The sequence below is a fragment of the Dryobates pubescens genome, chromosome 27 (assembly GCF_014839835.1).
Source record: "Dryobates pubescens isolate bDryPub1 chromosome 27, bDryPub1.pri, whole genome shotgun sequence".
NCBI classification, from domain to species: domain Eukaryota; kingdom Metazoa; phylum Chordata; class Aves; order Piciformes; family Picidae; genus Dryobates; species Dryobates pubescens.
Window position 1 is genome coordinate 5,761,093 of NC_071638.1, and position 10,421 is coordinate 5,771,513.

The 10,421-nt window shown below is 48.6% G+C and overlaps 1 protein-coding gene across 1 annotated transcript; it reads left to right on the forward strand.

Annotated features, from left to right (window-relative positions):
- Positions 1-441: 441 nt before the first annotated feature.
- On the forward strand, positions 442-9,947 carry WNT16 (Wnt family member 16). Its single transcript, XM_054173895.1, has 4 exons — positions 442-530; positions 623-912; positions 3,550-3,836; positions 9,483-9,947. Exons 1-4 carry the CDS (start codon positions 442-444, stop codon positions 9,945-9,947), a joined length of 1,131 nt encoding a protein of 376 aa, XP_054029870.1.
- The last annotated feature ends 474 nt before the right edge of the window (positions 9,948-10,421 follow it).

Consider the following 10,421-nt stretch of genomic DNA (forward strand, 5'->3'; position numbering starts at 1 on the left):
GCCGCACTGCTGCCAGCCAGAACACGGCAGAGCGGTGCCCTGAAACGTGGTGCGGTCCGGTCCGGTGCTGTGCTGTGCGGAGTAGAGCGGAGCTGTGCGAAGCCCCCACCGCGCCCCGCCCCGGCCCGCCCCGGCCCTCGGGCGGCCAATGCGCGGCAGCGGGAGGCAGAACACGGGACGGAGCCGGAGAAACATCAAACTCAACTTTCTCACCTTGAAGGGAATCAAGTGATGCCAATGCCTCCCTTCCTGCTGCCCTCATCGCCAACCCATTTGCCCCGAGAGGACTCTCCGACGGCCTAGGCTTCCCTTGCCAGCTGCCCCGTACCTCCCGAGAAGAAGAGAATCGAGTAGGGGGACGTTACTGGCCGCCGTCCTCCTCGGTCCCTCTTGCCCCAGGGGCCGGGCAGCGGCAGAGCGGCGGGGCTCGATGTGGCGGGCATGGGGCGCCGGGTGCCTCTCGCAGCATGCCTATTGCGGGCAGTGCTACTGCTCGCCCTCTGCCCCGCCGCCGCGGCCGGCACCTGGATGTGAGTAGCCGGGCGGGGGAGGGAGGGCTGCGCGGCGTTCGTCCCCTGGTGCCTGCCTGGGCCCAGCGCTGACGGGGGTGCTGCTTCTGCAGGTGGCTGGGCATCGCCGCCGCCGGCGGGACGGAGAAACCGGGCTGCGCCAGCCCGCCGCTGAGCCGCCGGCAGCAGGACCTGTGCAAGCAGAAGCCGGAGCTGGTGCCCGCCATCCGGGAGGGAGCGCGTCTGGGCCTCCAGGAGTGCCGCAGCCAGTTCCGACACGAGCGCTGGGACTGCCGCCCGCTGCCCTCCGCCCGCCGCGGAGCCGCCGCCTCCGTTCCCGCCGCCTCCGTTCCCGCCGCTTCTGTTCCTGCCGCCGCCGCCTTCGGGCACCAGCTCAGCAGCGGTGAGTGTCCGCCCCGACGGGGACCGCCGGCCCTCGTGTGCGCCCGCCGTCGGAGCAGGGAGAGACTTCCCACCGTCGGGGCAAGGGGTCCCGCGGGGCGGGCGGCAGGGGCAGGGGCGGCGGTGGAGCGGGCGCAGGGACCGGACCGGCCGGCAGAGTGCGGTCGCCGCAGGCGGTTACCCCATTCGCCTCGGGAGGGGAGCACAGGTAGAAGACGTGCTGCAGGCAGACGAAACCTGTTTTTGTCTTTCCAAAATTGCTGTTGCTTATTGTAATTTTTTTTGCTTCATTTTTTTTGCTTCTTACGCCCGCGGATGACAGTGCCTTTAACTAGATCCACTTAACTCTGTTGAAATGTTGTTATTCTTAGACCGAAGTTGGTTTTATCCCTTTATGTCATAATTACTAAATGAGTGCAGTAATGACACATAATATTTCGAAAAGGTCACTTGATTACAGGTAGAAATTTGTTCACATCACCATATGCAAGACAAATTGCTTTAAAATCCATCATATGTGCTCAATTAGGTGACACTGCTTAGCACGGTGAGACCAAAGCTGCTTTCCTCGTGTGAACTAATACTGGAAATGCTGAAATTCACCCTGAAGCAGTGACAGTTTGTTTGTGTCAAATGGCAGTATCAAAGGCCTTGATCCTTCTTTTGAGCACCCTGGTCGATAATTTCGGTGTAGCCATGGATGTGAACTGAGGTATTGTAGTACTTCATTTTGTGTTTGTGCAACTTTCACATTACACTACAATGCAAAGCTGAAAAACTCCCCAACATTAACCATGAAAACACATGAGCAATAAAATGTGATGCATATTCCAAAAAGGAAAAGGAAAAAAACCAGGCAGCAGATTACCATGCTATACATAGCCATACACATTGCATGTTAGCCCTGTCCAATGCAAAGGACTGCTCTTGCAGACTCAGAAGTGAGTGGCTGTGGTAACCTCCAAGCTTCACTATGTCCTGTGGAGCATTTTATGATAGAACTGGCACCACAGACTGATACAGACATGAGAAACAAACAGGAACTTTGCTGCCCATGAGCACACACTTGGCAGACTGCGAATAACAAATTGGTTTTGAAACAGGGAAAATTAGTCAAGTAAAGTTTTGGCTGATGTTAACGACCAATCCTTGATTTTCAGTTTGCGTAGAAGCACATACCTTGCTTAACACAGTTTAAAGGTCTGTACCATGTTATGCCAGAAGTCTCAGAACAGGACTGGCTTAAGAGGCCCAGGCAAGTCTGTCCATGGTTCTTCTGACATATAGTATAACAGTTAAAGGCTTTTTACTCTGCTGTCTTTCCCATGGCCAGCTTACACTAGGAAAAGCACATCCTCGTGCTTGGTTTAAGATTCTTGGGGCTGTTTGCAACCTTTGTGAACTAGAACAACCTCAATGTTTGCTAAATTTAGCATGGTGTAGGTTCTGGCCCTATACCAAAGTAACCCAGGATTGTGACAGCTTCAGGTTCCTCCTCCTCCAAGATGTGAACTGTTTCTTCTTCATGTCAATAGGAATAGTGAAAAGCAGAGTGGACAGCAAGGGGCTTGGGGTGCAGTTTGTTGTGGGTTTGACTTTTTAATTTATTATTAAAACTTAACTAGCTTCAAAGTTTCTGTGATAGAGTTCCCAGCCAGATTTAGAAAGGAGTTACCAAAGATCACATGGTACCAGCAGCCAGAAACAGCTCCACTAGTAGCATGGTCATATGAAGAGATCCTGAAGTCCATTTTTTGCTAGAATAGAATAGAATGGAATAGAATAGAATAAAGTAGAATAGAATAGAATAGAATAGAATAGAGTAGAATAGAATAGAATAGAATGGAATAGACCAGCTTGGAAGAGACCTTCAAGATTGCTGTGTCTAACCCATCATCCAACACCATCTAATCAACTAAACCATGGCATCAAGCACCCCATCCAGTCTCCTCCTAAACACCTCCAATGATGGTGACTCCACCACCTCCCCGGGCAGCACATTTCAATAGGAAATCACTCTTTCTATGAAGAATTTCTTCCTAACATCCAGTCTAAACCTCCCCTGGTGCAGCTTGAGACTGTCTCCTCTTGTTCTGGTGCTGGTTGCCTGGGAGATGAGACCAGCCCCCGCCTGTCTACAACCTCCCTTCAGGTAGTTGTAGAGAGCAAGAAGGTCTCCCCTGAGCTTCCTCTTCTCCAGGCTAAGCAGCCCCAGCTCCCTAAGCCTTTCCTCACAGGGCTTGTGCTCCAAACCCCTCCCCAGCTTTGTTGCCCTTCTCTGGACACATTCCAGCAAGTTAACATCTTTCCTAAACTGAGGGGCCCAGAACTGGACACAGTACTCGAGGTGCGGCCTAACCAGTGCAGTGTACAGGGGCAGAATGACCTCCCTGCTCCTGCTGACCACACTGTTCCTGATACAGGCCAGGATGCCACTGGCCCTATTGGCTGCCTGGGCACACTGCAGGCTCATGTTCAGCCTACTGCTTTAAACAAGTTAACTCTACAGCCCAAGCTCTGATGACTTTAAACTTGTAACTGCTCCCTTTTAATAATATCCTAGATGTAAAACCTACACCTACACCAGGAAGGTAATCAGGGGAGTAATGAAGTAACACCCTCATGCCTTGCTTTGCAGGCACAAAGGAGACAGCATTCATATATGCAGTGACGTCGGCGGGCCTCGTGCACTCGGTGACTCGATCATGCAGTGCTGGAAACATGACTGAGTGCTCCTGCGACATGAACCTGCGGCATGGGGGCTCGGCCAGTGAGGGCTGGCACTGGGGTGGCTGCTCAGATGATATCCACTACGGAATGTCATTCAGCAGAAAGTTCCTGGATGTGCCCGTGAAGAACCTAACGGGCAAGAGCAGGAGTGGCCTGACAGCGATGAACCTGCACAACAATGAGGCTGGGAGGCAGGTAGGTGTCAATCATTCAGAAATGGCTGCAATTGCTTGCTTGCCTTCATTGACAAAATGGCTTCAACCAGACAAGGCCTGTCCTTGACTGCAGGTACAGGTGAGGCCAACGCAAGAGCAGCGCTAACACTGCCAAAGCAAACTTGTACACACTCAGAATAAGAGCTGGTTTTAACTAACTGAACTCCACAGGTCAAAACAGAATCCACAAGAGTTAGATCTGGAGTGCTGATCAGACTTATCTTAAGTAGATATTTGATATGATGCATCCTTCTAATAGTCTTGTCCCCAGCATAGTACATTAGGAGGTTTTTCACTGATTGTTCTGTTATTATCCTGTCTGCATTTTTAATTCTCTCTGATACTGAATGAGCAGGCAGACTGGTCATGAGGCATTGTTACCCATCCACAGTCTGGGGTCCACAGCCAAGAGCAGAAGTCAAAAATCATTCCTGTAACAGATGGGATGAAAATGATGCCTCTCCATTTAAAGGAGTCTACGTGTTAGGGTAATCCTCAGAGAAGTGAGAAGAACGTGGCTTTGGATAGCTCTTCTTCAGCCCAAAGGACTTCAAATCCACAGCTGAAGAGGAAATATGTGGGGGGGGGTGTGTGGCACTTCTGTCCAGTTCTGCAAAGAATAATAAATGGGGGTAGAATAGAATAGAATAGAATTAACCAGGTTGGAAAAGGCCTTTGAGATCATTGAGTCCAACCTATCATGCAACACTATCTAACCAACTAAACCATGGCACCAAGCACCCCATCCAGTCTCTTCCTAAACACCTCCAGTGATGGTGACTCCACCACCTCCCTGGGCCGCCCATTCCAATGGCCAATCACTCTTTCTATGAAGAACTTCTTCCTAACATCCAGCCTAAACCTCCTCTGGCACAGCTTGAGACTGTCCTCTTGTTCTGGTGCTGGTTGCCTGGGAGAAGAGACCAGCCCCCACCAGGGTACAACCTCCCTTCAGGTAGTTGTAGACATCAATAAGGTCTCCCCTGAGCTTCCTCTTCTCCAGGCTAACCACACAGTTCCCTCAGCCTCTCCTTATAGGACTTGTGCTCCAAACCCTTCACCAGCTTTGTTGCCCTTCTCTGGACACTCCTTCTGTGGTAGGAGCAACCATTATAAGGAGATGTGAGTCTGTAATATAGTGCTTGGGGCTTACATCTGGAATGGCAGACCTGGGTTTTGATTCTCCTTTAAAATTGCCTTCTACACTTTACCTGGGAGATTTTAATGTTTAATGGCTCTCTCTGGCCCCATAATACATTAAATCTGCTTTGCTCAGTGACACAGCTATAACTACCTTTTACAGTTTACAAGAAAAGGTGGTTGGTGTTGGGTAGTAGTGGATGTTAATAATAGGAACAGAACGTTGTGTGATTACTTCCTTAGAGAAATAACAAAGGGTCATCACATTTCTTGAGAGACATAATTAAGGGAGGAGATAATCATCATAAAAATTACCTCTCTTAATTTCATTATTTTTAATAACAGTACAGGTCCCAATTTTTATTTTAATACCTCTGTTTGTCACTAAAGAGTGGCATTTTCTTGGATTAGGGTGACAGTGGAAGTGTAGGGGAAAAGACTGCAAAGATCCAGAGGAACTTCAAAGAGCAATAAATATGTGACTTCTGTGTTTAGGTGGCAGTAACACAGATCTTCTCTTTGATACTCTGTTCTCTTGTCTGCCTTTAGCTTTATGTTACCAGCAGCAGGAGTTCGCAGTCCTTTTGTCTTTGCTGACAGTGTTTGTTTATGGTCTTCCTGTACCATCTTTGTGCTCATCACTCATTGCTTCAGGTGTGTCAGTACAACTGCTTGGGGTCTTAAACTGGGAACTGCACCAAGGAACCATTCAGCTTTTAAAAAACCACACACACAGAGTCTAGAAGAGAAACTTTTTTCTTTTGGTGTTGCTTTCTTTAAAGTTGGATCAGTTCCCTGATCTTATCTGTAGTGGTTACACAGATGAGCCAACGCTGTAATGGAGGGAAGACTGACTGGCAAAGGGGAAGAATGCATTCAGTCAAAGATGATGGATTTTCAAACACTGAGCTAAACCTACAAGGGGTTGGAGGATGTGGTTAAGCAAGTCTTCATTTTCCATGAACAGTATTTTTCACAGGAACCAAACTACCTTAGATTCAATTATATGCACTAAAGTATGTTTGATTCCCCCTCATGCAACTGTTAATGTCATGCAGCTGCAGTATCTTCTATTACTAGTCCTGCTGAGTTGTACCTCTTATTATACAAAAATTCATGAAGCCAGTTGTAGAAATTGTAGAAACAATTGAATCATGGAATCACCCAGGTAGGAAAAGACCTCAGAGATCATCAAGATCATTTTATTACCTAATACCTAACACCAATGTCATCCTGGCCTGCATAAGGAATAGTGTGGCCAGCAGGAGCAGGGAGGTCATTGTGCCCCTGTACTCTGCATTGGTTAGGACACACCTTCAGTACTGTATCCAGTTCTGGGCCCCTCAGTTTAAGAAGGACATCGAGACACTTGAACGTGTCCAGAGAAGGACAACAAGGCTGGGGAGAGGCCTTGAGCACAAGCCCTATGAGGAGAGGCTGAGGGAGCTGGGATTGTTTAGCCTGGAGAAGAGGAGGCTCAGGGGAGACCTCATTGCTCTCTACAGCTACCTGAAAGGTGGTTGTAGCCAGGAAGGGGTTGGTTTCTTCTCTCTAGCAACCAGCACCAGAACAAGAGGAGACAGTCTCAAGCTGCACCAGGGGAAGTTTAGACTCGAGGTGAGGAGAAAGTTCTTCACTGAGAGAGTTGTTAGCCATTGGAATGTGCTGCCCAGGGAGGTGGTGGAGTCACTGTCCCTGGAGATGTTCAAGAGGGGATTGGATGTGGCACTTGGTGCCATGGTTTAGTCATGAGGTCTGTGGTGACAGATTGGACTTGATGATCTTAGAGGTCTCTTCTAACCTTGGTGATAGTGTGATACTGTGATACCTCATGACTAACTAAACCATGGCGTCAAGTGCCACATCCAATCCTTTTTTTGAACACCTCCAGGGATGGTGACTCCACCACCTCCCTGGGCAGCACATTCCAATGGCCAACTACTTTCTCGAAGAACTTTCTCCTCTTTCTCCTCTTTCTCCTCACCTCGAGCCTAAAGCTCCCCTGGCACCGCTTGAGACTGTGTCCTCTTGTTCTGTTGCTGGTTTCCTGGGAGAAGAGACCAACCCCCACCTGTTTACAACCTCCTTTCAGGTAGTTATAGGGAGCAAGAAGGTCTCCCCTGAGCCTCCTCTTCTCCAGGCTAAGGAACCCCAGCTACGATCCCCAGCTACACCACCAGTTGTAGTGCTCAGAAATATGGTAGAATCTGGCCCCATAGGATCCATTAGGCTTTAGGACCTTTGGGGCTTTCAGGCTTTTCACAATACTGAGCTCTCCAACAAGCTCTCAGAGTATGCTGTCCTGGGCTTATTTGTGGCACACCATACATACACTCCTTCCTTTTCCAAGACACTGCTGTTTTTTAAACACAAAGCATGAGCTGCAAGCCTGTAAGGCCAGAAGGCCTTATTGCACTGATATTGTATCAAAGGCATATTTGTTATCCATTATCTTGGAAGAAAATATGCAAAGTATTTAGTCAGCTTCTGTGCATAAATGTTTTGTAGCTTTATGGTAAACTGTAGGATAAAGCAAATATTTGACTACTGTCCAGAGTGAAAGAGCGTGTTTATTGTCGGTGCTTGGGATTTCTAGCAGCAGTATTAGCTGAAGTAAAGTTTAGCATAACCCTTCAGTTTCTGTAGAATAGAATAGAATAGAATAGAATAGAATAGAATAGAATAGAATAGAATTAACCAGGTTGGAAAAGGCCTTTGAGATCATCGAGTCCAACCTATCACCCAACACTATCTAGTCAACTAAACCATGGCACCAACTGCCCCATGCAGTCTCTTCCTAAACACCTCCAGTGATAGTGACTCCACCACCTCCCTGGGCCACCCATTCCAATGGCCAATCACTCTCTCTATGAAGAACTTCTTCCTAACATCCAACCTAAACCTCCCCTGGCACAGCTTGAGACTGTGTCCTCGTTCTGGTGCTGGTTGCCTGGGAGAAGAGACCAACCCCCACCTGGGTACAACCTCCCTTCAGGTAGTTGTAGACATCAATAAGGTCTCCCCTGAGCTTCCTCTTCTCCAGGCTAAGCCACCCCAGCTCTCTCAGCCTCTCCTCATAGGCCTTGTGCTCTCCAACCCCTCACTCACCTTGTTGCCCCTCTCTGGACATGTTCCAGCAACTCAACATCTTTCCTAAACTGAGGGCCCCAGAACTGAACACAGGGCTCAAGGTGTGGCCTAACCAGTGCAGTGTGCAGGGGCAAAATGACCTCCCTGCTCCTGCTGGTCACACTATTCCTGATCCATGCCAGGATGCCACTGGCCCTATTGGCTGCCTGGGCACACTGCAGGCTCATGTTCAGCCTACTATCAACCAGTACCCCCAGGCCCCTTTCTGCCTGGCCACTCTCCAACCACTCTAGAGCCATTATGGAACTGGAAACACTAAAAACTCTCAGTAGTACTAGTAATGCTAAATTACAAGAACAGGATTTGATCCTGTGAAAGGATGTGGGACTTACTCCAGAATACCTGAGTTGAAAATACCTCTGTTGAGCTGTAGGGGCTCCTTTGATATACACATTTGATGTGCACATCCTCCTGCTCTTCCAACAGAGGTGAGCCCCAAGGCACCTCCAGGCTGTATACTGCACTGCTTTGGACATGGAACCACACTGTGTACACAGACACTATCGTGTGACATCAACCCATTCCTGTGGCCTTAGTTTACAGACTGTGTTGTGAATGTTTAGTGATCTTGATGGTAGCTGCAAGGCACCCTTTAAAAAATGGCAGAGACCTGCCAAGTAAATGTCTTGTAATGTGTACCTGCCCTATCCCTGCTTCTCCTCCTGCCATTCCTCAAGCGCAATAGAGGACAAGTTACTTCAGCTGCTTAGAATTCTCCAGAGCAGAAGCCATTCAGAACTAAAAGCTTTCATTACTGTCATTTGATATTGTTATGTTATTGCCATTGCAAAGTGCAAGTGCAGAGCAGATCGGGCTACTTATAGTGGGGGTCCAGAGGTGGAAAGTTGATTGTTAATCATAGAATGGTTAGGACTGGAAGAGACCTTAGTGATCATCTAGTTCCAACTCCCCTGCCATGGGCAGGGACATCTACTCGATCAGGTTGCTCAAAGCCTCATCCAACCTGTCCTTAAGCATACCAGAGTGGGGGCATCCACAACCTTTCTGGGCAAGCTGCTCTGGTGTCTCCCCACCTCTCACTGTGAAGAATTTTTTTCCTAATGAGGATAGATTTCCTAATGAGGATAGATTTTATCCTCTTTCAGTTTGAAACTGTTAGCCTTCATCCTATCACTACCCTTGCTGACACAGTCCCTTCTCTACCTTTCGTGTAGGCCCCACACATATATCCTCCTCTGCTCTGACTTCTCCATCACTGAAGTGGCAATGTCAGCTGCAGTATCCAATACTTCAAGATCTGTGTGTTACTGATGCCAGGCAGCATTCCTAATGAATGAAAGGCCACATCCAAACGTTATTCTCCCCTTGCTTTCAGGCTGTAGCAAAGCTGATGTCGGTGGATTGCCGCTGTCACGGTGTTTCTGGGTCCTGTGCGGTGAAAACTTGTTGGAAGACAATGTCCTCCTTTGAGAAGATTGGGCGGTTTTTAAAGGAGAAGTACGAGAACAGCATACAAATATCAGACAAACTGAAAAGAAAGCTCCGCAGGAAAGAGAAAAGCCAGAGGAAAATTCCAATTGGGAAGGAAGACTTGCTGTACGTGAACAAATCGCCCAACTACTGCGTCGAAGACCAAAAGCTGGGCATCCCTGGCACCCAGGGAAGGGAATGCAACCGCACCTCAGAGGGACCCGACGGCTGCAACCTGCTGTGCTGCGGGCGTGGGTACAACACCCACGTTGTCAGGCACGTGGAGAGGTGCGAGTGCAAGTTCGTCTGGTGCTGCTACGTGCGCTGCCGGCGGTGCGAGACCATGACCGACGTACACACCTGCAAGTAAGATAAGCACAGGAACCGTGGCCAAACCGTCCTGCACTGTTTGGTACCACACACTCTGCAGAGGCAGCGATTGCTCTTACCGCGTGGGACCGCAGCGGGCTTGGCCTTCAGGGTATTGCCAAACAAGGAGTGTATGAAAAAGCAACTGACTGAACAGCAGCCTGCTATGCAGGAATGGCTACAGCGACAGAAAAGAACTCATGCTGACACATTGGAATGTGTAACTCAACGAGCAGGGACAGACACTGAACTTTCCAAGTCTTTAATAGCCACAACGTTTTGAAGATCTATGTGATTAGTTACTACAGTGGAAAAAGCCCAAGATCTCATTAGCCAGAGACTGAAGAGTTAAGAGGGTGTCTCAGACACATTAGATATGTATGTCCATATTTTTAAAACTGGAACTAGATGAATCCCCTAAATGGTTAATTTCTGCAGGCTTTAGGAAAAAAGAAATGTTATGGAAAATGTGCTG